This window comes from Saccopteryx bilineata, chromosome 3 (genome assembly GCF_036850765.1).
Source record: "Saccopteryx bilineata isolate mSacBil1 chromosome 3, mSacBil1_pri_phased_curated, whole genome shotgun sequence".
In the NCBI taxonomy this organism is placed as follows: domain Eukaryota; kingdom Metazoa; phylum Chordata; class Mammalia; order Chiroptera; family Emballonuridae; genus Saccopteryx; species Saccopteryx bilineata.
In genome coordinates, this window is record NC_089492.1 from 307,312,257 (window position 1) to 307,339,048 (window position 26,792).

Sequence of the window (26,792 nt, forward strand, 5' to 3'; positions counted from 1 at the left end):
AGGCTCCAGGTCAGCCTGGAGAGCCCAGGGCAATGGACTGGCATTGTTCAGCCCCGGTTTGCTGAGGGAGCTCTCTCCTCTCTCCAGCAGAAGAAGCAGCATCAAATAGTGGAGTGTAGAAGCCACCTCAGGATGGAGAGGTTGACATTCTCCTGGTTCCCAACCCAGTTAGTCTGACAGCAGCTTGAAAATGCTCAAAGGCTGCCTTGCCTGGAGAGCTCGGTTGGTTAGAACATCGCCCCGAAGCACAGAGGTTGCTGGTTGGATCTCTGGTCAAGGCAAAGACAGGAATAGAGAGATGTTCAGGTCTCTCTTACTCTTTCTCTTCCTCTCTCTAAAATAAACATTAATAAAAGGAGAATTCACCTGACCTGTGGTGGTGCAGTGGATCAAGCGTCGACCTGGAATGCTGAGGTCGCCAGTTCAAAACCCTGGACTTGCCTGGTCAAGGCATGTGTGGGAGTTGATGCTTCTTCCTCTCTCTCTCTCTCTCTCTCTCTCTCTCTCTTCCAAAATGAATAAAGAAATAAAAATAATTTAAATAAAAAGAAGAATTCTAAAAGGCAGAGGTGGGACTGGGGTTTGGGGGGCTTAGTTCTCAGGTCCTTCAGGACACTCTCCCAGCAGGACCAGGCGACCTTTCCTCCCTCTCACTCTTCCCTGTCCTCTCCTCCTTGAGCTCCCTGGAGAAGAGGAACTGACTCTCTCCCCAAATCCCAGGTTGTAGAGTGAAAACCTGGGCTCAGAGTGGAGAGGAAAGAGGCAGGTGGATGTTATGAAATGAATGTGTCCCATGTCTATTGCATATGTTGAAGTCTTAACCCACAGCACCTACGAACATGACTGTATTTAGAGATAGGGCCGTTCAGGACATAATTCAGTGAAAATAAGGAGATGCAGAGAGCCCAGATACAATAGAACTAGTGTTCTTAAAAGAAGAGATCATTAGACTGACAGCTGTCAGAGAACAGAGGGCTTAGTGATAAAGGTGAAATGATTAAGCACAAACAAACAAATAGACAAAAATCTAGTAGCCAAGGGGAACAATATGGGGACTACCAGAGGGGAAGGAGGGCGGGGAGGTAGAAGAGTCTAAAAGGGGAGTGAATGGTGACAGAAGGAGACTAGTGTTGGTGATGAACACACAATACAATATACGGATGTATATTATATTCTATGATGTATTACAGAATTGTGCATCTAAAACCCATATAATTTTATAAACCAATGTCATCAGGATAGATTCATTAAAAAAAAAAAGTGTAACCATAAAAAAAAAGAAGAAGATGAGAGATTAGGACACAGAAACCCAGAGAAGGATGACCATGTGAGGACACAGTAAGAATGGAGCCCATGGAAGGGAGGAACTGTGGAGGCTGGAGGAGCTGTGGAGAGAATGGAAAGAAATATTTTGTCCCTGTATGAGTGGGGCTCACAGAAACTGTGAGGAGGAGCCCAGGCACAGTCATAGGTTGTCACCTCCTGCTCCCAAATTGCTTATTCAGGTCTGGTGTTCAAGTAGGGGCTCCAGGCTCAGTCCCAGACTCTGTCCGTAGGGATCTAGGGAGACAGATTCAAGAGTTTCCCCAATGCTTCCTGAGATGTCTGTATCTCCAGCCCTGGGGTGGGTTCTACAAGGAGTTTTGGTCTCAGGAGACTCTTAGAGTCCCGCTGTTCTTTAGAGGGCCTCCAAGAAAGGTGTCCTCAGACTCCACACCTCTCTTGAGGGAAGAGGGTGCTGGTCTTTAGGATGTGAGAGGCAGGCTTTCAGGGCACAGGGGAAGGGAAATGTTCATCCCGCTGCAGATCAAGGGGAGAAGAGCTCAGCTTTCACTTCCCCTGCAGCGGCTCAAGGGAGAGGGATCTTTCTGTTGAAGGGAGAAGTTTGGGACACTGGCCGGTGAGCTCAGTGGATATAGCTTCAGCCCAGCTTGCAGACATTCCAGGTTCGATCCCCAGTCAGGACACACTTGAGAAGCAACCATCTGTTTTTTTTTTTACCTCCCTCTCCCCCTTCTCTGTCGTTTCCCCTCCCTCATCCATGGCTCGGTTGATTTGAGCCTCAGCCCCAGACAGGAGTTGTCTGGTAGATCCTGGTTGGGGCACATGTGGGAGTCTGTCTATCTCCCCTCCTCTCACTTAAAAAAAAAGGAGGGAAAGTTAGGGCAGAAACCAAACATTTCTTTCAGGAAAAAGTCCCCAGTTCTCTCACCACCCAGCAGTACTCCCACCTCCGTACTAATCAGATGGTGACAAGGGACCCTAGACTGCTCCTTACATTCCAGAGATGTCAAAGCTTCAGTGGCCAAAACTGTGAGGGCATCAGAGTTCTGAGGAAGAGTTTCTGGGTGGGGCTGCAGTCAGAGGCTCTGTTGGCCACAGTGGTCCCTGCAGGATGGTGCAGGTACAACATGTGACCTTCAGTCATTGACAGCAAACAGGGTCAGCCTCTGCATCTTGTCCCAGTTCAACCCAGGGGTTTTCTGGCTAACATTAGCCCACCTGACAGCCACCTTCAGACCCTGCAGGTGGCCAAGAGACACCGTCATTCCCCTCTGGCTACTGGTCCCATCAAAACATGGAAGAGAGACCCTGAGGTCAATTCTACCTCTTTGGGGACCTAATGGCCCACAGTGGCTCTCTAAACACCAGATTTCTCAAGATGCAAGAGGTGGGAATACTTCAGGATAGAGATGTATTGTGTACTGTGTGAACTATGACTCCCAATATATGACACCGTCTCTGAATGTGACAAGCAGCCAAGGGTCCCCAGGAAAGAACCCCATGGGCCAACTCTGCTGTCTTCTCTGCGATCCTCCTCCCAGCCCACCCCTGCACGTTTATTGTGCTCTTGGTGATGGTGCCTCCATCCCATTACTAGATCAGGGCCCTGGGGGTCACTCTACAAGTCTCCCTCCCCACCCTCCACACCTGCCTTCAAATTTCACTTCCTCAGTGTCTTCATCTCAACTCTTTCCTCCATCACCCTGCAGGTTTGGTTGTCTCTTCCTGAACAATCACAGTGTCTCCTCTCTGACCTCCTGTCTCTCTCTTCCAGCACTTTTCTTCAATGGCCTCAAAGGGACCATGTTGATACCTGTATGACTCTGCTCCTTTCTTGTTGAAGAACCTTCCATGGCTCCCTGTTGCCTTCAATAAAGCTCAAGCCCACCATCTTGTCCTTTTTCCCTCACAGGTCTGTGGTATTTCTGTTGTTTCATCTAAACTTCTTTTGCCTCTGGTGCCCATATAGGTGACAGTGGGACCCATCCCTAGCTGGCTGCCTCCATGAGGGTCCCACTGCCATGACTTCCAGGGAGCTGGCCAAATGGGACCTGCTTCTCCAGTGCAGAGGATTGTGCATGAACCCATGGATTAGGGGTTTTCGTCCTCCTTTGCTGCCTTAGTTGGGCAAACCCCTCCTATCTGAGCCTCAGAGTTCATTGGCCACATGCAGAGATGGGGCTGTTGGATCTCAGAGTCAATCATTGTGGACTCTATGTAAAATCTCCACTTCCTTTTTCTGGTCTTGTGACCTTTTTCTCACCACAGTCTTCCTGGCTATGTTTTCTTTACCTCCGCTGATCTGCATCCTTTGTTTCTCTGTAGACAGACCCCAGAAGGCACACTGTCTCTGGGCATGAGGAAGGGATGCTGTTGAGGCTACTGCTGCTGCTACCCGTGCTGTGGGGAGGTGAGTAGGAGAGGGGAGAGGGAAGCCCACTTGTGAGGAGGCCCTAAAGCTCAGGCTGCGCTTTTTTCCCCAGGGCCCTTGGTTCAGAGTTCAAGGTACCGGCTGGAACTACAGGAATCTGTGACAGTGCAGGAGAGCCTGTGTGTCTTTGTGCCGTGCAAATTTTCCTACCCCTGGACATTTTATGAACCCTCCCACATGTTTTGGTTCAGGAACGGAGTGAATACAGACAATGATCTTCCAGTGGCCGCAGCCGAACCAGAGCAGAAGCTGCAGGAGAGGACCCAGGGCCGGTTCTTCCTCCCCAGGAACCCCAAGTCCAACAACTGCTCCCTGACCATCAGGGATGTCAACATGAGGGACAGTGGGACCTACTTCTTTCAAATAAAACGTCACTTCCATACACACTTCTACACAGACAAAATGCTCGCTCTGCAAGTGACAGGTATGGTGGGCCCCATAGAAAGGCCCCCGGTGAGGGGTACCCAAAATAGAAAAATGAAGGCCCCTGAGGGTAAAGAGGGACAGCCATGACATGACCTGGGGCAGGCTGACAACACAACAAGGGTCCTAACCTTCTCTCTCTTCACTCCAGCCCTGACCCACACCCCCGACATCCTCATCCCAGGGACCCTGGAAGCAGGCCACCCCAGTAACCTGACCTGCTCTGTGTCCTGGGCCTGTGAGTGGGGCACACCCCCCATCTTCTCCTGGACGTCAGTCTCCCACACCTCTCTGGGCCCCAGGACCATTCTGTCCTCGGTGATCACCCTCACCCCACGGCTCCAAGACAACGGCACCAACCTCACCTGTCAGGTGCATTTTCCTGCAACTGGTGTGACCGTGGAGAGAACTGTCCAGCTCAATGTCACCTGTGAGTGCTGGGTCAGGACAGCAGGGTGCTTGAGGGTTTGAGGCCAGGACAGAGATGGGCCAGAGCCTGAAATCATAGTCCTTGAAGTCCACCTGGAATGGACTCCCCTTACCTGTTTCCATGGTCCTGGGAGGAAGGCCCTATGCCCACCCCTCTGTCACCAAGGATGTTGAAGCTGCCACCTCCTTCTGTCCCAGATGCTCCACAGAACACGGCCATCAGCATCTTCCAAGGAAACAGCACAGGTAGGATGAGCCATCTCTCCAGGGCTGAAAGGGATCCAGGGTCTCAGTGGGTCTCAGAGCACCAAAGGGCTGGGGACTAGTGAGATGTATAGAGGAAGTCAGGTACTGAGGTCAGACTGAAAGCCCATCCCCCCAAATCTTAACTCCCTAAAGTTCATGCTTTGCTCACCCACAGCTGTCTGTGGCCAGATCCAAAGAAGCTCACATCCCTCTCACTCCATCCTCTCTCTGAGGTTTTTCCTCCTGCTGCTTCTGTTTATCTCCTCTTTGGCCCATAACTGCATCTGTTGTCACATATCCCAAGCCTTCGGCTCTCCATTTACCAGACAACCTGGGTGACTGCAGGGGAATCCTTTGAGCCTCTTCTGAAGGCCTGAGGCCAGAGCACTACTGTCCCCTCCTCAGAACTAGTGTGGACATCACAGAAGGAGAGAGACTCTAGCTTTGCTCACCACATGTCCCTTTCTGCACTTCTTTCCCTGAAGCCCTGCAGATTCTGCAAAACACAACCCTTTCCATCCTGGAGGGCGAGGCTATGCGGCTGCTCTGTGTGGCTGAGAGCAACCCCCCTGCAGAGCTGAGCTGGTTCCGGGGGTCCCCAGCTCTGAACGCCACCCCCATCTCCAGCACCGCGACCCTGGAGCTGCCCCGTGTGGGGACTGCGGAAGAAGGGGAGTTCTCCTGCCGGGCTGGGCACCCGCTGGGCTCCCAGACTCTCTCTCTAAACCTCTTCGTGTTCTGTGAGTGTGGGTATGACTGTGAGCAAGTTACCTGGGTCCTGGGAGGGCAGATACACCGTTGACCTTTCTCCTCCCTCCCCACAGACCCCCCGCAGTTGCTGGGCCCCTCCTGCTCCTGGGAGGACGAAGGTCTCCATTGCAGCTGCTCCTCCCGAGCCCAGCCGGCCCCCTCCCTGCGCTGGCGGCTGGGGGCGGGGCTGCTGGAGGGGAACCACAGCAATGCCTCCTGCACGGTCACCTCCCGCTCAGCGGGGCCCTGGGCCAACAGCTCCCTGAGCCTCAGCCGGGAGCTCAGTGCCGGCCTCAGACTCAGTTGCGAGGCCAGCAATGTCCACGGGGCCCAGAGCGCCGCTGTCCTGCTGCTGCCAGGTCAGGGGGTCTAATAGGGGACAGACTTACAGAGAGAGGAGTGGGTCACAGAGAAGATGGAGCTGGGGGAGGAGCCGGGCCTGGACTGGGGTGATCGCTAGGACAGGGCTCTCCATCTCCTGTCTGAACGGAAATACTTACATCTGGGAAGCTTAAGCTGGGGGGAGTTCTGGCCTCACAGTTCTGGAGGCTAGAAGTCTAAGGTCAAGGTTCCGGCAGGGTTTCTCTGGGGCTGTGTGAGTGTGGCTGGTCTCCACCAGCTTCTGGGGTTCTGCTGGCAGTCTTTAGTATTCCTTATCTTGTACAAAAATCATGTCAATCTCTGCCTTTATGTTCCCATGGTGATTCTCCCAGTGTATGTCTGTGTGGAAGTCCCGCATTTTTATGAGGACCCTCGTTACATTGGATTAAGGGCCCAATGCAGTGCTTTCATTGTAACTGTTAACTCTCTAAAGACCCTGCCTCCAAATGAGGTCATATTCTGAGGTATGGGGCCAGCTGAGGGGTATGGAGGGTTGAGACAGCAAATAAGAGTTTTGCAGACCCACAATTCAAGCAATAACAGCCCCAGAGAGATGGAGCTTGGAGGAGGTGGAGGGAGGGGTGTTAGGTTCTCAGTCCCAGGTCAGGGAAGGGGGTGGCCGGGAAAGGGTCTGATCCAGGGTCTACAAGGCAACAGGAGGCTGAGTGACTGAGTCTTGGATGGAGAGTAGGTGCACTAACAGAACACATGGAGATAAAAATAGGTGCTATGGATTAAGGTTGGAATTCACACACAACTCAAATTACCTACAGGTAAACAAGAACCCAAGGCTGGCGGGGTCCTGGGAGTGGTCGGGGAAGCTGTCATCATGGTTCTGGCCCTGCTGTCTCTCTGCCTTTGTCTCATCTTCAGGTGAGAGTGAGCTCCAGGGCTGGAGGAGGGGTGTGGGGTAGGTAGGAAGGGCTCAAGGTCGCAGAATCTCAGAAAACCTGAGCTGGAGGACCTTGGATTGGGGGGAAAGCCAGGAGCCAGGGAAGGGAGGCTGAGTGTTGGCAGAGCCAGCTTGTACCAGCTGGACCAAGTATGGGGTCTTTCCCAACTAGTCCTGGTCCAGTTCTTGGACCAGGGGAGGCCTTGGACACAGGACCCACACTCACCCATTGGGAGTTTGCTGCTCACAGGGCATAGGGATGGTCGGCCACTCCATGCCCCAGATAACCAGGCTGAAAATCCCGGGGTTGTTCCCTTAGAGTGAAGACCTGCAGGGAAAAAGCAGCCCAGCCAGTGCAGAGCATGGACAACGACATGAGCCCTGAGGTGGGCTCAGCCTCCGGGGTGAGTAACATGGGCTCAGGCTCCCGGTGAGTGAAAGGACATAGCTTCCTCTCAGCATTCTCCCTCTTCAGTGCTGCCCTCTGCAGGGGCCTTTAGACATTGGGATGTTAGACACTCAACACTTCCCGAATTCCCCTGAGGTCATTTTAAATTACTGATCCAACTGCTCTAATGTTACTTCTTCCAGTCCAATATGCATGTTGTCCAACTGCTTTGTGGGGGTGTATTCAAACCTCATATTTCAGGCCAGCACTGTCCCTGGAATATTTTCTTGTCCATATATAATGAAATGCAAATATTTTAAGTGTAGAATTCAATGAGTTTCTATTTTTAATCTTGTTTTTTCTTTTTAAAATCATTTATTGAGGTACAGTTGGCTAATAACATTCTATAATTTCAGCAGTACAACTTTTTTAATATTACTATTATTATTTTTTAGCAAGAGAGAGAGAGAGAGAGACAGGGACAGACAGACAGGAAAAGAGAGATGAGAAGCAGCAGCTCGTTGTTGAAGTATCTTAGTTGTTCATTGATTGCTTTCTTATATGTGCCTTGACTGGGGGGCTCCAGCTGAGCCAGGGACTCCTTGCTCTAGCCAGTGACCTTGTTCTCAAGCCAACTTCCTTGGGCTCAAGCAAGCGATCATGGGGTCATGACTGATCTCAGGTTCAAGCTGGTGAGCCTGCACTCAAGCCTGATGAGACTGTGCTCAAACCAGCAACCTTAGGGTTCCAATCAATCCTGGGTTCTCAGGGTTCTCAGCATCCCAGCCCGATGCTCTATCCACTGCACCACCACCTGGTCAGGCAGGAGTACAACTTAATGATACGACATCAGTGTACTCTAGTGCAGTGGTACCCAATCCCTGGGCTGCGAACTGGTACCGGTCCGTGGGCCATTTGGTACCGGTCCGCAGAGAAAGAATAAATAACTTACATTATTTTTGTTTTATTTATATTTAAGTCTGAACAATATTTTATTTTTTAAAAATGACCAAATTCCCCCTGTTACATCTGTCTAAGACTCACTCTTGACGCTTGTCTCGGTCACGTGATACATTTATCCGTCCCACCTTAAAGGCCGGTCTGTGAAAATATTTTCTGACATTAAACCAATCCATGGCCTAGAAAAGGTTGGGGACCTCTGCTCTATTGTGTGCTCACCATCCAAGGTCTCGTCTCCTTCGCCACTATATATTTGCCCCCTTTATACTCTCTCTGTCCTCCTCCCATGTCCCTTCCCGCTCTGACAACCATCATCTGTTGCCTGTGCCTATGAGCTTGTTTTGCTTGTTGCTTTCTGTTTTATATCCCACATAAGAGTGAAGACATACGGTTTTTGTCTTTTTCCATTTAACTTATTTCCCGTAGCATGATACCATTTATGTTGTCTCAAATGGCAATACTTTATCTTTTTTTTTGTGGATAAGTACTTGGAATGTTAGCCTTTTCTTCTAGTGTTGAACACTGGGGAAGACTAATGACCCAAATCTAGTCAGTCATACCATTGAGGACAAAGAAAAGGTGGACAGCAGCCTCAGGGTAGACAACTGAGACACCCCAAACTCAAGTTCATCACTCCCATTGTGCATTGTTGAAATCAATCACCATCTTATATAATACCAACTATGATAAGGTATACATATAATAAAATGCGCCATTTAAAGGAGGCTGTTAGGTGACTTTTCACAAAGGTATACACCTGCCACCTAGTCCCTGATTAATATATGAACCATTTTCACCACACCCCTAAATTCCTAATTTTCCTTTCCCAGTCAACTGCCCTTTATAGAAATCCCTGATTTCTATGCCTATAGATTAGTTTCCCCCAGTCTGGAACGTTATAGAAATGCAATAGTGTGATATTTACTCTACATATCTGTCTTCTATCACTTCATTAATGAAACATTAAAATGCTAAACATGTATGCTCCCAATAACAGAGCATCAAAATAAATGAACTAAAATGGCTAGAGCTGCAAAGAGAAATAGAAACATCCACAATTATTTCAAAAAATCTTCTCTCGGTAACTGGTAGAACAAGGAGACAGAAAATCACTTTAAATTTTACTTTGCACAGTTCTCTGTATTGGTCTTGCTTGATTGATCTTGGGGAATGAAATCCTTAGTGTGTGCTAAAGTCTTATTTTTCATGAGTCACAGTACATCTTTCTCATCATGTAATTTTCAAATGTTCATAAACTTTTCTTCCCCATTAATAACTGTCTCTTGTACTTCGTATTGCACAGTGGTTCAAAGCATGTCATGTGATGCTAGACTGTCTGCATTCACATTATGTCTTTCCCCACTTAGAGCTGTGGGACTTTCGATGGATGAGAAAACTCTCAGTTCTTTGTTTATTTTCTGAGACATGGAGATCATAAAAGTACCAGTATCACAGAGTGGTTACAAGGAATGCTTCAAACAGAACCTGAAATACACTAGGCAACTGCTTAGGATTGCCAGACAGAATCACTCCTTCCTCCAGCATGAAAGTTCCAAGGGTGGTTTGCTATTATTATTTTATTTCTTTTATTCTCTATTGCAAAACTTATGGGAGTTTTGATTGTATAACTCACAGTAGGTACTCAGAAAGTATTTCTGGAATAAATCATTGAATGACCATATTGCTGGACTTATTTTCTATTAAAATCTATATCTTTTTTTTTTTTTTTTACAGAAGAGAGAGAGAGTCAGAGAGAGGGATAGATAGGGACAGACAGACAGGAATGGAGAGAGATGAGAAGCATCAATTACCAGTTTTTCGTTGCAACATCTTAGTTGTTCATTGATTGCTTTCTCATATGTGCCTTGACCGTGGGCCTTCAGCAGACTGAGTAACCCCTTGCTCGAGCCAGTGACCTTGGATCTAAGCTGGTGAGCTTTGCTCAAACCAGATGAGCCCACGCTCAAGCTGGCGACCTCGGGGTCTTGAACCTGGGTCCTCCACATCCCAATCTGACACTCTATCCACTGCTATATCTTTATCTTATGATTGGTTTGGTCAACCACATACAAATGGTTTACTTATGGTTATTAACAGATATTTTTTGTTTTTGTGGTTTGGCTGTGGTACAATTGCAGCCAATTTGTCATATATTTTCATCTTGCTTTTGCTTAACATGGGCGTCCTTCCTCTATTTGCTCTGCTATAGCGAAGCCCTTTCCTCCTCATCTGAGTACTCTTACTCATTGCCTGTCTAAGCTACCGTCAGAGGGTTTCTAGTTTATGCTTCTGCAGCATGAGGGTGTTGAGGGCAGGGGGCAGATATGGCAAAGGTGTCTGGTTGCTGCAAGTCCTGGTTCCTGCTCCATCTTTTAGCATATACCACCCTGGCCTCTACTTTATATTTCACAATATCTTCTATCCCACATTTAGGACTTGAAATATATTTGCTTTCTATTTGTCTAGTAAATGCCTCTCCTAGGAAACCATAACCTGTCTGAACAAAGGATGACTCTATTGTTAGAAAGAGTGGTACTGAGTCCTGACTCAGTGGTGCATTTGCATAGATGTGTGTCTTTGGGGAAACACATATAATTTCTCTCAGCCTTCGCATTGCTATTTGTAAGATGAATATTATCAAAGCATCCTCTCCTAGCATTTCTTAAAAAGAATATAGTGTGATCCATACAAACATTCTCTAAGAACAGGCCAATCATAATTACTAAACATTTAAAAACATATTAAGAGGTGAATGATAAAGGTTTCATCAGTCCTAATCCCATTCTGGCCCTTGGCTGCTGTCTCCCAGACCTGTCTGAGCAGCTTTGGACCTCCTCTTCTTTCCATTCAGGCGCATCTACACCAGCTCCGGACAGATAGTCCTTCATCTCCCTCAGACACTGGTGGTGCTAGCCCCATTGCAGAAGAGAAACAGGAGCTCCACTATGCTTCCCTCAGATTTCACAATCTGAAGCTCCAGGAACAGGAAGATGTCAACACCGAGTACTCAGAGATCAAGACACACAAATGAGGAAATATCTTCTCACCACTCTGGAGACTGGAAGTCTGAGTGTAGACTTAGTTTCTTCTGAGGCTTCTCCCCTTGCCTTGTAGATGGCCATCTTCTCTCTGTGTCTTTTCATGGTCCTCCCTTTGTGTGTGTCTGTGTTCTAATCTCCACTTCTTATAAGAACACCAGATATATTGGAATAAGCCACCTCCATGAGAACACTTGAATGGAAGTATCTCTTTAAAGACCCTGCCTCAAAAATGGATAGAGCTGTAAAGAGTAATTATGAGATCAAGGGTTAACACTTCAACTTGTTAATTTTATGATATTCAGCCCATTATCTCAGTATCTGATTATTTTTAAATTGAATGATCTTCTTGGCAATGGTGCAAATGTCCTACTATATATGAAGGACCACAGGACTTGTTTTTAAAAGAACTGAGTTCAAATTCATCTACATCACTTAATAAGTGATTCATTTTATTTCTCCATCCATTACTCTTTTGCAAAGTAGGGAAATCATCTCTAATAACCACATTATTGTGAAAGATCAATGTAACAGTACATATGAAACAAGTTCACAAAAGTTTTGATATGAAGCTTTTCGTGAACTCTGAACACGTGCTTACATCACAACCCTTATGAGCTCTTACAACAAAGTTTCTGCTAACAATTTCTTCTAAGACTTGGTGGGCCAAACCCAGAGGCCATGGGATTAGATGTTTGTGTCTCAATCTGCTCCAAAGTCTCATGAGTGCCCCCAATATAGTTTATGTCCTTCATCTTTTGTTCATGGCTCCATTGCCCTGTCCATGCTGATCTCACCAATGTCATTTCTTACCAGCATCCAGTATTCCATGCCCATCCCAATAGCTTCCTCTTAACATCTTTAAGCATTCACGCCTTCAGTGAAACCGATGAAAATCAATGAAAACCACAGAGTAGGGAAAATCATTGTGAGTAGTCAGTAAAAAAAAAAAAAAAGAAATTGCATTTGAAAAGACAACAGTTGGATCAATAGCTAATTTTTATAAGGGTAGTATGTACACACAATGGAAGGATATCTTTTATAGCCTGAGAGATGTAAATGTTAGTTTTGTGATCCTACTTACTGATCATTATGTTTCAAGACTGAAGGTGATACTGACATTTAATACAAATAAAAATAAAATGTGAGAATTATAACCAAAAGACTTCTCAATGCAAATTCTAATAGATTTGGGTATTAGTGATCTTAGATTGATGCTCTGTGATGCAAAAAGGAATGAAAATGTTGAAAAGTGGCAAATATGTGAACAATATGAAACAAATACTTATGTAAAAATCGATGATGATGTGTCAAGGGGTCAAAAAAATATAACATTGATACCATACTATAGTAACCTACATCAGGAAAGTGTGAATATTATTTACATTTGAGAAAGTTCTTATGTTATTAGGATAAAATGAAATGTTATGATAAGATTTATATTTTGCTATTTTGTTGTTGTAATCTCAAGGAAATTTTGTAAAAGAATTGACCCCAAATTTATGATGTTAAAACTAGAAGCAGATTAAAAGTTTCTGGAAACATTGTTCAATCACTCTAGAGAAAACAAGAAATGCAGAATTAAAAGGATAAAAGAGAATAAATCCTGCAGAACACAAATATAGGATTCTGCATGTAGACCAAAATATATTTTAAAATCACATTAATAAGAATGGACTTTGGTGATCTTGATGAAATACAAATATAGTCAGACTGGAGGAAAATGTGGCTATGGGTTGTTTACAAGAGATCTATGAAGACCTAGGTTAGTGTTTGATTGACATTTTCTGAGGACTACTGACCATCACAACTATATTAATATCAGAAAATATATGCTTTACAATAGAGATTAGTTTGGAAATAAATAAAACCACTTCATAATGATGAAAGGTTTCATCTACCAGGAAGATGTAATATTGAAATGTACATGTGAATCATGACATTAGACAAAAAATGACAAATTTTTTATAAGCTAAACTAATCCACATTCTTGGAGGGAATTTTAATATATATATTACAAAAAGTGGTGAAACACACAGACAGAAAATCACAAAGAATATCTTATCATACTATATGTAAACAACATTATTAAATTTGACTACAGCCATAGATAGAAAACTTGTCCAAAATGACAGAATATACACTCTGTTTAGCTCACACATATGGAACATTTAAAAATATTTTATCATACACTGTTCCTTATGAAGTAAAATTTCAACACATGTCAAAGGATTGAAATAATACAGAATATGTTCTTTGAATATTATTAAGCTAGAAATCAAAACTAAAAGCTTTATAGTATATTTATAATATATTATGTCTGATTATGTGATATAGTCATAAATGTATAATATAGTATATGTTTATATATTATATGGTCATAAATATAACTCTTTATATAAGTATGTATGTAAATACTAGTGGACATTTAGAAAGCTCCTTATAAAAAAGTGAAGGATAAAATAACCATAATGGAAATTTAAAATTATTCAAAACTAAGTAAAAATAAAAATACTAACTATAAAACATTTAGTCTAAAACTGAAGTGTTTATTAGAAGAAATATACAGACAGTTCAAGGCTCTAGGACTGCACAGGCTCTTGGTGGCTGTGGCAACAGTATCTTCCTACTCTTTCTTTTCTTCCCTTCCACTCCTTTCTTCATCTCTGCTTTCTTCTTCTCCTTCTCTCCCTGCTCTATCTCCTGAGCTGTTTCTTCTTTGGAGGAAATTAGGTCCTCAGGGACATAAGCAGTGGCATCAGTGACTGCAGGTGCATCCAGTCTCCACACCCAGACTTTATTAATTTGAACCAAGGAATCTTGTGACTGCTGGCTGGAATTAAGAGTAATGGTGGTGTAAGAGATATTCCTGATCTCTTCCCTTGAAATTTCAACAAATTGAACAACTGTAACACAGCAAAGGTACCCCAGCTGGCCTCGCAGTTATGCCTGAAAAACTCACACATTGTATGCACTAAAGGTGGGATGGGTTCGGCAAGTGGCGAGGAAGATAAAACACATTGGTGGAAGGCTCTGGAGAGGAGACAAACTCAAAGTGACTGGTTTTTTTTCTCTTACTGAACATTAAGTAGGAGGGAAAGCCTGGGCTGTCTTGGGTTTTTCTGAGGGGTACAGAAAGGGAAACCCAGGGTGCCTGGGTCTTCATCTGCTGGGAGGAGAGGTGAGATTGAGGATAGAAGGGGAGATGCTGAGCTAAAGTAGTGGCAGAGCGCAGGGTCATAGTCAGTGTTCCCTCAGTCTGCCCACAGCCCACACTTGGTGGAGACAGAGAAAACTAAAGGGAATCCCCTCAGCCTCCCAGCTCCTACCTCCCTCGCCTCACAGGTACATACAGTGTCAGAGGCAAACCTCACAGTTAAATCTCCAGACGAACTCCTTCACCCGAAGAACAGAGGTGCTCTGCATGTGGCCCTTTGGTCTGTTGAGATGTAGGGAAGAGCATCAGGAGGCCTAAGATCTTCATTGCTAGAGCCGTAAAGTCCTCACAACATGCCCCACCCATCAAAGCAACTGTGGTTCCTACTTACATCATTGTGACAGAAACATCTCAGCAGAGGACAGTCCAAGCATGTCACAGAGCTAAAATAGGTAATATAGTGACACCTGCTGGAAGAAAACTGAAATTTATTTTTTCTTTTTTTCTCATTCTTTTTTCTCTTTGAATTTTATTATCTTTAGTTTTCATATTTTTATTCTTATTTTGGAGGTGTTTTGTTTGTTTTTAATATTTTGGGGGTTTTCAATCTTGTTCTCTGTGGTTTTTCTTTTTTACTTGTCATTACTTTTTAAATTCTTATATTTTTATAGTATTTTTAATTTTAATTTTAAATTTTTTTTAGTTGTCTTTTTGTTAGGGCTTTTAACCCTAATCATTCTCAAATGCCAACAAGGAAAAAGAAATTGTATATCATGGCTCACAGACAGAGACATAGTTTAGAAAAAAAATGAAAATCCTCCAGAAAATAATCTCAATCACATGGAAACCTTGCAGTTAAATGATAGAGAATTCAAAATTGAAGTTCTAAAAATATTCAACAAGATGTTAGAAGACACCAATAGGCAACTTAATGAGCTTGCCGAGGAGACTGAACCTTTGAAAACAGAGATGAAGAACTCAGTACATGAATTGAAAACTGAGGCATTGAGTTGAGCTAACAGAACAAGCCACATAAAGGAAAGAATAAGTGACATCCAAGATAGGCAACTTGAGATGGTAAAGGAAGGAGAGAGACTCACAATTTTTAAAAAATGAGAGTTCTACAAGATTTATCTGACTCCATCAGAAAGAGCAATATAAGAATAATGGGTATATCAGAAGAACGAGAGAGGTAGAAGGGAATAGAGAGCCCATTCAAACAAATAATTGATAATAATTTCCAAGCCTATGAAAGAAAGCCTGGAATCCAAGAAGCAAACAGAAAGTCAAGTAACCTCAACACAAACAGACCTACTACAAGGCACATCATAATAAAATTGTCAAAAATCAATGGCAAAGAAAGAATCCTCAAGGCAGCTTGGGAAAAGCAGAACATAACATATAAAGGAAAGTCCATTAGGCTATCATCAGACTTCTCAGCAGAAACCTTAAAAGCCAGAAGAAAGTGGACCCAAACATTCAAAGAACTGAAAGAGAGGAATTAACAGCCAAAAATACTATATCCATCAAAGTTATCCTTCAGATATAAAGGGGAAATAAAAACTTTTGCAAACATACAGAAACTGAGGGGATTGATCACCAGAAAACCCTCAACTCAGTAAATACTCAAAGGGGTTATTCAACCAGGCAGAAAGAACAACAACAACAACAAAAAAAATCTTCAACAGGCCCTGGCCGGTTGGCTTAGCGGTAGAGCGTCGGCCTGGCGTGCAGGGGACCCAGGTTCAATTCCCGGCCAGGGCACATAGGAGAAGCGCCCATTTGCTTCTCCAGCCCCCACCTCCCCTCCTTCCTCTCTGTCTCTCTCTTCCCCTCCCGCAGCCAAGGCTCCATTGGAGCAAAGATGGCCCGGGCGCTGGGGATGGCTCCTTGGCCTCTGCCCCAGGTGCTAGAGTGGCTCTGGTCGCGGCAGAGCGATGCCCCAAAGGGGCAGAGCATCGCCCCCTGGTGGGCAGAGCATCACCCCTGGTGGGCGTGCTGGGTGGATCCCGGTCGGGCGCATGCGGGAGTCTGTCTGACTGTCTCTCCCCGTTTCCAGCTTCAGAAAAATACAAAAAAAAAAAAAATCTTCAACAAAAAAACACAACAACAAAAAAAACACAACAAAAATAAGAAATCTTCAAGTGCCAATAATTACTCTAAGTGTAAATGGACTGAACTCACTAATTAAGGGGCACAGAATAGTAGATTGGTTCAAAAAGCAAAACCCAACCATATGCTGCCTTCAAGATACACATCTAAGCTGCAAGGACAAGGGTAGACTCAAAGTGAAAGGTTGGAAAGCGATTCTCCAAGCAAATAATATCCAAAGAAAAGCAAGTGTAGCCATACTCATATCTGACAATATTGACTTCAAGACAACAAAGGTAGCCAGAGACAAAGTTAGATGTTACATAATGTTAAAGGGGACATTGTACCAAAAAGACACAACACACCTTAATATATATGCACTGAACCAAGGAGCACCAAAATATATGACATCTACTAGCTTATCTAAAAATAGAAGCAGACAAAGACACAATCATACTTGGAGATTTCAACACAGCATTGATGGCTTTAGATAGATCATCCACACAGAAAATCAATAAAGAAATATTGACGCTAAAAGAATATCTGGACCAAATGGACATAATAGACATTTACAGGACTTTTCATCCCAAAACGTCAGATTATATCATACATTCTTCTCCAGTGTGCATGGAACATTCTCAAGGATAGACCATATATTGGGCCATGAAATTAACATCAACAAATTCAGGAAGATTGAAATTATACCAAGCATATTTTCTGACCATAAGGCTTTGAAATTAGAATTCAACTGCAAAAAGGAAGTAAAGAAACCCACTAAAATATGAAAATTAAACAATATACTTCTAATAAAGAATCCTGGGTCAAAGAAGAAATTAAAGTAGATATTTAAAGATATATACAGACAAACAAAAATGACAACATGACATATCAACATTTCTGGGATGCAGCAAAAACAGTAATAAGAGGGAAATTTATATCATTGCAACTTATATCAAGAAACAAGAGAGATCCCAACTAAACAACCTAACATTACATCTTAGGTAACTAGAAAAAGAAGAACAAAGGCAACTCAAAGTCAGCAGAAGAAAGGAAATAGTAAAAATTAGAACAGAACTAAATGAATAAAGAATAAAAAAGCTATAAGAATTAATACATTAAAGAGCTGGCTCTCTGAAAAATCAGTAATACAGACAAACCCTTGGCTAGGTTCACTAAGAAAAAAGAGAACGGACTCATATAAACAAAATTCAAAATGAAAGAGGAGAAGTCATCACAGACATCACAGATGCACAAAGGATCACTGTAGAAGAAATACATATAATTTCAGCTATCTATCAAAGATGAAGAAAGGTTAAAATTTAATAAACTAGCATTTTATTTAAAAAGAACTTAGAAAAATAACCATAAAATAAACTAAAAGACATTTGGGGAAAAAAATACCAAGTGATAAAAGCACATGGAATAGAAAAATATTCAATAGAGATGAAAAACATCACAAACTTTTAGTTCTTTGTATGGGCAGTAAAGCTGAAAAAGTTCAGTTAGTCTAGAAATAAACAGAGGGCAACGGGAGACAGCATGCAGGAACATATGTAGCAGGACTTGAACATAAAGTAATGAAAATCTGTAATGCTCATAAATGTAAAATCTGTATTAAATGGGCAAATCCCCAGACAAATATCTTGTCCAGTGAGCATTGCTGGTACTCAGGGCTATATCTCAGGCCAGATAAAATGAAAACCCAATGTAGTGACAAAATTCGGCCACTAGTCGGCAGCCGATCCACACTGTCATTCAGGTTCCCCGTGATTGGCTAACAGTCCAATTGTTGCTGGGCCAGCATATTTTCAGAACCATTTGTAAAGCAAAATGAAACTGTTTCCTCTTCATCCAAGGGGCATAAGGAACAACCCATTAGGTCATAGATGATTTCATTAAAAACAAACAAACAAAAACCAGGAGTAGGTGTTGAAGGAGATGCACGTGTCCAACCCACCCTGTGATGCCCTCAGAGGTCCGGGTCCTGTTTCCGGTGGTTCAGATAAGCACCCCTCCGAACCCCCAACCCCAGAAGGGGCGAAACCAGAATCTGTTTCCTGTCTGCTCCTCTCTGGGCGGGTCTCCAGGGTTTCAGCGCTGGGTCGTCAATTTGCTCTGTGCAGAAGGGGACGCGCTTCATCTCCGAGGTTCCCCTTCTGTGGACGGCGAGGTCACATGTTGATTCCCAACTTTCGTGGGGCTCGCTCCCTCCAGCACTCCTCGCACTGCCTCCCTCCTGTTTTCTCTCACAGGGGCCCGAGTTCCCTCACGTCAGAGATGCTGCGGCTGCTGCTGCCCCTGCTATGGACCGGTGAGTGCCGGGGGGGCGAGGGTGTGGGCGGGGAGGGGGGACTGCAGCTGACCCTCGTGTCCCGGCAGGGTCCCTGGCTGAGGATGAGAACCACCAGGTGACAGTGCAGAGGTCCGTGACGGTACAGGAGGGCCTGTGTGTCACCGTGCCCTGCTCTGTTACCTATCGCCGGTACTACTGGACTGACTCCACCCCAGCTCACGGCTACTGGTTCCGGGAAGGGGCCAATGAATTCTGGGATCGACCAGTGGCCACAAACAACCCAGACCGTCAAGTGCTGGAAGAAACTCAGGGCCGGTTCCGCCTGCTTGGGGACCCCCGGGAGTACAGTTGTACTTTGGACATCAGAGACGCACAGAGAAGGGACACAGGGACATACTTCTTTAGGGTGGAGAGAGGGTATTATGAGACGTATAGCTACAAATGGAACAAGCTCTCTGTACGAGTGACAGGTAAGAAATGGGGTCACAGGGGTGGGTCCTGAGGGCTCCTGGGCTAGGAGAGAACCCATTTCTTCTCGTTCTGGGAAGGACCCAGGGAGGCCCAATGGGGCAGGACGCTGGGGCAGACCAAAAGTAGAGGCTGCTCTTAGGGGCACACTTGGGGACCCTTCTCCATGACCTAGTTTTCTGTCTCCTTCTTTTCCAGCTCTGTCGCAGAAACCTGACATTCACTTCCAGGGGATCCTAGAATCGGGTCACCCTAAGAACATTACGTGTATGGCGCCATGGGCCTGTGAGACGGGGGTGCCCCCAAAATTCCACTGGATTGGGGTCAACATCACTGACTTGGGTTCCAGTACTTTCAGCTCCTCAGTGGTCACCATCACCCCAAGGCCCCAGGACCACGGCTCCAACCTCACCTGTAGAGTGACCCTCCCTGGAGCTGATGTGAGCACAGAGAGGACCATGCAGCTCGACTTGTGTGAGTGCTCAGCCAGGACAATGGTTCCTGAGGACAGAGTGTGTTGGGCAGGGGCTAGAAGGCAGGAACTGGGTGTTGGACACGTGGGACCTGTCTTTGGAGGCATGGCTGGGGTGAAGATGGAGCGAAAACCCAGACCCACCTCCATGCTCATGACCAGCCCATCACACTGCAGGGGTCAGTGACTTATTTCTCTCCCAGACGGTCCACAGAACCTGACTATTCATGTCTTCATGGAAAACAGTACAGACGGGAGAGGCCCGGGAGTGTCACCCCCCTCCAGGATGCCGTAATTGGGGACTCAAAGATCTCTACATACTGCAGATCTGACCCTATTCTATTCCTACTCAGAACCCACCATGGCTCCCTCAGCCCTCAGGGGAGAGGCTGAGAACATCACCCATGTGTGAGCCTCCAGTGGTCAGACCTACATGTGTCAGCACCTCTGCACAATGTCATACATAAGGTCCAACTCCAGAGTGGTCTCCCTCAGGTCTAGAAATAACCAGCTGTTCTTCAAATGTCCCTGCCCCCATTGTGAGATCAGCTGGTTGCCTCTTCTTCTTCCCTCTCACTTCATGGACCTTCTCCTCTACTGCCCTTGTTTGCAGCTTACCTCAGAGACAGTTTTCCGTTCCTGAGTCTGTGGGGCACAGATGAGGGAAGGGACTCTCAGCCCTGCCCTTCCGGCTCTCTCTGTCCCGTTAGTCCCCGAGGTCCTGGGCAATGCCACCTCCCTGCGAGTCCAGGAGGGACAGTCCCTGCACTTTGTCTGTGAAACAGATGGCAACCCTCCTGCCAGGCTGAGCTGGTCTCGGGGGAGCGGGACACTGAGCCCCTCCAAGGCCTTGGATCCCAGGGTCCTGGAGCTGCCCCAGGTGGTTTGGCAGATGAAGAACAATTCACATGCCGAGCTCTGCAGCCCTGGGTATCCTACCACGTCTCCCTGAGCCGAGTTGCGCGAGATGAGTACTAGCAGGATGCGTGCATTGTGAGGTGGGGCCGTGAGCAGGACAGAGGAGTGGACGTAGAGAAATGCACCTTCCCACCCACCTTCCACCCTCACACCCACCTCCCTCATCCTCCCCTGGACACCTCTGGTTCCTGCCCTCATACCTGTGGGGAGCAGTAGGGTTCCTGACCCCTGGCCCTCACCCTGTTCAGGAGGACGTCACTGGGGCTGGCTTTCTCCTCACATGGATCTGTTACAACAGGCGAGGGGCCCTTCTTGAGGTGTCCTGAATGTGGAGACATCCTGGTGGCTTCACATGTCTTCAACAAAATCTCCACAGTCCTGCTCTCTCATTCCAGAACTTGTTTCTCCCACTGGTTCAGAAGCTCCCATGGGGGCCAGGCCACAAAGAGTGACTGAGGCCCATCCTCAAGGTGGTGCTGAGATCCAGGCTCCAGGCCCCTGGCAGGTGGATGAGGATCCATCTGACCATTGTGTCCCGATACCCACTCCGTCCAGCTCTGCGGAGCAAGGAGGTGCCGGATTGCATTGTCCTGTGTCCAATTCATTAATCATCTTTCAGTTCTGGTTCCCAGGACTATTGAAAGTTCTACCTCAATGGATGAGGTACAAGTGAGGAAAACTTGGAGCATTTTATTAGTGATTTAAACATAGTCCATGTAAATATAAGCCATGATCTCCCAGAGGCCACAAACAAATCAAGACAGAAGCTGCAGGACAGAACCCAGACCCAGTCCTTTCTACTTGGGGACCTCCAGGCCAGAGACCGCTCCCTGGCCATCAAGGATGTCAACATGAGGGACAGTGAGACATAGTTCTTTCAATTAGAAAACCACTTTATTAGGTACACATATGTAGATAGGATGCTCTCTCTGCAAGTGACAGGTATGGTGGGGCCCCAAGGGAAGACCCCAGGGTGAGGGGTACCCAAAATAGAAAAATGAAGGCCCCTGGGGGTAAAGAGGGACAGCCATAACATGACCTGGGGCAGGCTGACAACACACTAAGGGCCCTAACCTTCTCTCTCTTCACTCCAGCCCTGACCCACATACCCGACATCCTCATCCCAGGGACCCTGGAAGCCGGCTGCCCCAGTAACCTGACCTGCTCCGTGTCCTGGGCCTGTGAGTGGGGCATGCCCCCCTTCTTCTCCTGGACGTCAGCCGCCCACACCTCTCTGGGCCCCAGGACCCTTCTCTCCTCGGTGATCACCCTCACCCCACAGCCCCAGGACCATGGCACCAACCTCACCTGCCAGGTGCATTTTCCTGCAGCTGATGTGACCGTGGAGAGAACCGTTCAGCTCAATGTCACCTGTGAGTGCTGGGTCAGGACAGCAGGGTGCTTGAGGGTTTGAGGCCAGGGTGGAGATGGGCCAGAGACTGAAATCAGAGTTCTGAAAGTTCAGAAGGAAGGGATTCCCCTTACCTATTTCCATGGCCCTGGGAGGAAGGCCCTGTGCTCACCCCTCTGTCACCATGAATGTTGAGGTTGCCACGTCCTTCTGTCCCAGATGCTCCACAGAACACGGCCATCAGCATCTTCCAAGGAAACAGCACAGGTAGGATGGGACATCTTCTCTCCAGGGCTGGGAAGAACCCAGGGTCTAAGTGGATCTCAGAGTTCCAAAGGGCTGGGGACTAGTGAGATGTGTAGAGGAAGTTAGGTACTGAGGTCAGACTGAAAGCTCCTCCCCCTAAATCTCAACTCCCTAAAGTTGGTTTTTGCTCACCCACAGCTGTCTGTGGCCAGATCCCACCGAAGCTCACATCCCTCTCCCTCCATCCTCTCTCTGACGTTTTACCTCCTCCTGCTTGTGTTTCCTCTTTGGCCCATGACTGCATCTGTCTGTCACATCCTGAGTTCCCTGTCTTCCACCTGCTGACAGCCTGGACAACTCCAGGGAAAGCTTTTCAGCCTCTTCTGAAAACCTGAGTCCCGGGAGCAACGGGTCCCTCCTCAGAGCTAGTGTGGAGGTCGCAGGAGGAGGAAGACTTCAGCATTGCTTGCATATCTCTCTATCCCTTTGTCTCTCTCTGCGTTTCTCTCCCCGAAGATCTCAATTTCTACAAAGCACATCACTACCTACACTATTTATGTCATTCAGTGAAATTCATATTACAGATAATGTATTCTTTTCTCTCCAAGTAACAGTTTTTAAATTTTAATTCTATTATTTCTCTTCCTACTGTGGTAATGTTTCCTTTATATCTTTAAACACATGTAACGTATATATAACAGCTCTTTCAATAATTTTGTCAGCTAAGTCCATTTTCTCTCTCATGTCTGAGCATAATTTAGTGAATAATTTTCTCTTATGAAGTGTTGCGTATTCACAGTTTTTTTATGTGTCTAGTAATTTTTTACTGTGTGGTAAACATTGTTCGATTTCTGTGGCTGATTGGTTTTACTATATTTCTTTAAAGAACATTGGTCACTTTTTTGAAGGCAGTCAAGTGAGTTGCATGGTGGGCAAAAATTTTTTAAGACTTTCATTTTTATTCTCTCTCCTGTCATAGGTCTAGTGTGGTGTTTATTCTGGAACATTTACTTTTAAGCCATATTTATTTGAATGCACCACATATTCAAGGAGGTATGTTTACTCTGTCAGGGGAAAACATGCACAAGCCCAAGCACTTTGTGATCTTTGGAAATTTTCCTTCTAATAATTCTCTGGTAGTTGTCCTCTTAAAAAATGTTCCTGTTTGGCCTTGTTCTTTTTCCAGTAAAAGATTTGAGACGTCTTTTGGTATCAGTGGTACAAACTGTCCTCATTCCTCTCCTTGGCTGAAGTATTTCATTGCATGGGTGCATGCTCATTTTGTTGTATTCTTTATTAATAAAAAAAAAACACATGACATTCATTTCATTTTGCTAACTGAAACCCTATTATTAATAATGTCATGTCTAATTTCATAGGCATGTGTATGTGTGTGTGTGTGTGAAATGACTGTGTGCACTTTGGGGATAAATTCCTAAGTGTTATATATATAGTTAAGTCATCTATTCTCTCTTTTTAAAAAATTTGTATGTAGAAAATTACATTCATTTAATTTACATATAGACTATGGAATACTACTCAGCCATGAGAAATGATGACATCAGATCATTTACAACAACATGAATGGACCTCGATAACATTATACTGAGTGACATAAGTAAATTAGAAAAAACTAAGAACTATATGATTCCATACATAGGTGGGACATAGAAATGAGACTTGGGGACATGGACAAGAGTGTAGTGGTTACTGGGGAGCAGGGGGGGGGAGAAAGAGAAGGAGGGGGTGGGGGAGGGGAGGAGCACAAAGAAACCAGTTAGAAGGTGACGGAAGACAATTTGACTTTGGGTGATGAATATGCAACATAATCAAACGTCAAAATAACCTGGAGATGTTTTCTCTGAACCTATGTACCCTGATTGATCAATGTCACCCCATTAAAATTAATAAAAAATTTAAAAAAAGAAAATTAACTTTAACAAGGTGACATTCATCAATAAGAGTACATAGGTTTCAGGTAAACATTTCTATAGTATTTGAACTGTTGATTATGTTGAATACCCATCACCCTAAGTCAAATCATTTTCTATGATGCCATACTCAAACTGGTGACCTCAGCGTTTCAAACCTGGGTCCTCAGTGTCCCAGGCTTACACTCTATTCACTGTGCAACTGTCTAATTAGGCTTTTTTGTGTGTGTGAAAGAGGGAGAGAGAGAGAAAGAGAGAAGCACAGAAAGACAGAAAGGGAGAGTCTATTTTTATATTTATAAAATTTTGTTTATATATATCTTTTGGTGTATAGGAACACTTTTAAGATATACTCTCTTAACAATTCTCAAATATGCCATACAGTATTGTTAAGTATGGTCACCAGGCTGTACATTACATTCCCGGGGCTTACTTATTTTATAACTGGATGTTTTCACTAATTCATCCACCCCTCCATCTGCTGCCTCCAGCAAACACCACTCTGTTCTCTACGAGTTTGTTGTTTGTTTGTTATTAAGATTTTGCCTATAAATAAGATCAATGGTATTTGTCTTTCTCTGTCTGACTTATTTTGCATAGGATAATGAACTTACAGCTTATTGATCCTGTCACAAATGGCGGATTTTATTCTTTTCTGGCTGTGTATATGTGCCACATCTTTTTAATTCATTGATCCATTGAGGACATTTAGGTTGTTTTCATATCTTCACCATTGTAAGTAATGCTGCAATAAACATGGGGTAGAGATAATTTTTCATGTTAAGGACTTCTTTTTCTGCAAATAAATACCAGGAAGTGTGATTGCTAATTCCCATGGTAGTTCCTTTTTAATTTTTGAGGAACCATTGTAGTGATTTTCATAATGGTTGCAATAACTTAAATTTCTATCAGGAGCACACAATAGTTTGTTTTTCTCCACATTCTTTATTCTTGAAAAATATACTAATATTTTTCCCATAGGGGGTCAACAATTTTTTTATTTAGAAAATTAAATTTAATGGAGTGATATTGATCAATAGATAATGTATGATTCAAGTAAAGATTTCTATAGCACTTGAACTGTTGATTATGCTGTATATCTATTAACCAAAATCAAATAATTTTCCATCACCATATATTTGTCCCTCTTTACTTTTCTGCCCCACCCCCTTTTCCACACCACCTTTCTCTTGGAAACCACTTCACTTTTATCTCTGTCCATGAGTCTCAGGTTTATATCCCACCTGTGTGTGAAATCACATAGTTCTTAGCTTTTCCTGCTTTACTTATTTCACTTGGTATGATGTTCTCAAGGTCCATCTACGTTGTTGTAAATGGCAATGGGTTATCATTTCTTATGGCTGAGTAGTATTCCATTGTATATATGTACCACATCTTCTTTCTCCAATCCTCTATTGAAGCACACTTTGGTGTTTTCATGTCTTGGCCACCATAAATAATGATGCGATGAACATGACAGTGCATGTGTCATTGCATACCAATGTTTTGAGATTTTAGGGTAGATACCGAGAAGAGGGATTGCTGGGTCACATGGTAGTTCTATTCTTAATTTTTTGAGGAAGCATCATGCTTTCTTCCACAGTGGCTGTACCAGTTTACATTCCTACCAGCAGAGAATTGAAGGTTCCTCTTTCTCCACAGCCTTGACAACACGTTATTATGTGTCTTGTTGATCATAGCTAATCTAAAACCTGTAAGGTGCTATTTTATTGTAGTTTTGATTTGCATTTCTCAAATAACTAGTGAAGATCTTTTCATATATCTGCTGGCCGTTTGCATGTCCTCTTGGGAGAAGTGTCTGTCCAGGTCCTCTCCCTGTGTTTCTACTGGACTGTTCACTTGTTTGTGCTGAGCATTGTTAGTTCTTTATATATTTTGGATATCAACACTTTATCAGAGCTATTATTTGCAAATATCATCTCCCACTTTGTTGGCTGCCTTTTTGTTCTGTTGCCTGTTTCTTTTGCTGTGCAGAAGCACTTTAGTTTGATATAGACCTAGTCATTTATTGTTACTTTTACTTTTCTTTCTTTCTGGATCGAATTCATAAATTGTTCTCTACAGCCAAGGTCCATAAGTTTAGTACCTATATTTTCTTCTATGTATTTTATTGTTTCAGACCTTATATTTAGATCTTTGTTCCATTTTGAATTACTTTCTGTGTAGGGAATCAAACTGCAGTCAAGTTTCATTCTTTCAAATGTGGCTTTCCAGTTGTCCCAATACCATTCATTGTTGTACTCTTAAAATAATTACTTTTTGATTACATTTCCTAATGTTTCCCCATTGGCATATAGGAAAACAATAGACTTTGTATATTGATTTTGTATCCTGTGACCTTACTCTATTGGTTTATTGTTCCTAACAGTTTTTCAGTGGAGTCTTTGGGGTTTTCTATATACAGGATCGTGTCATCTGCAGATAGTGATACCTTTACTTCGTCTTTCCCGATATAGATGCCTTTTATTTCATTGTCTTACCTTATTGTTCTGGCTAAAACTTTTAGAACTATGTTGAATGAGAGGGAAGAGAGTGAGCAACCTTGTCTTGTTCTTTGATTTTAGAGGAAAAGCCTTCATTTTTTCACAATTTAGTATGATATTAGCTGATGGCTTGTCATAT

The 26,792-nt window shown here is 44.4% G+C and overlaps 1 protein-coding gene across 4 annotated transcripts in view; it reads left to right on the forward strand.

Moving 5' to 3' along the window:
* Window positions 1-3,560: 3,560 nt before the first annotated feature.
* Window positions 3,561-26,792, forward strand: part of LOC136332066 (sialic acid-binding Ig-like lectin 6) — a 33,488-nt gene continuing 10,256 nt past the window's right edge. The window contains exons 1-9 of one of the 4 annotated variants that reach the window (XM_066271321.1): window positions 3,561-3,694; window positions 3,768-4,139; window positions 4,290-4,568; window positions 4,766-4,813; window positions 5,299-5,553; window positions 5,638-5,922; window positions 6,718-6,817; window positions 7,156-7,240; window positions 10,994-13,735. In XM_066271321.1, the coding sequence (XP_066127418.1) occupies window positions 3,652-3,694; window positions 3,768-4,139; window positions 4,290-4,568; window positions 4,766-4,813; window positions 5,299-5,553; window positions 5,638-5,922; window positions 6,718-6,817; window positions 7,156-7,240; window positions 10,994-11,215 (1,689 nt within the window). In that variant the 5' untranslated portion in view covers window positions 3,561-3,651 and the 3' untranslated portion in view covers window positions 11,216-13,735. Of the gene's footprint in view, window positions 3,695-3,767; window positions 4,140-4,289; window positions 4,569-4,765; window positions 4,814-5,298; window positions 5,554-5,637; window positions 5,923-6,717; window positions 6,818-7,155; window positions 7,241-10,993; window positions 18,782-18,849; window positions 19,234-19,429; window positions 19,706-21,715; window positions 21,995-22,191; window positions 22,240-26,792 lie in introns of those variants that run through there. The other 3 variants (XM_066271324.1, XM_066271325.1, XM_066271322.1) reach the window with 3 other exon arrangements.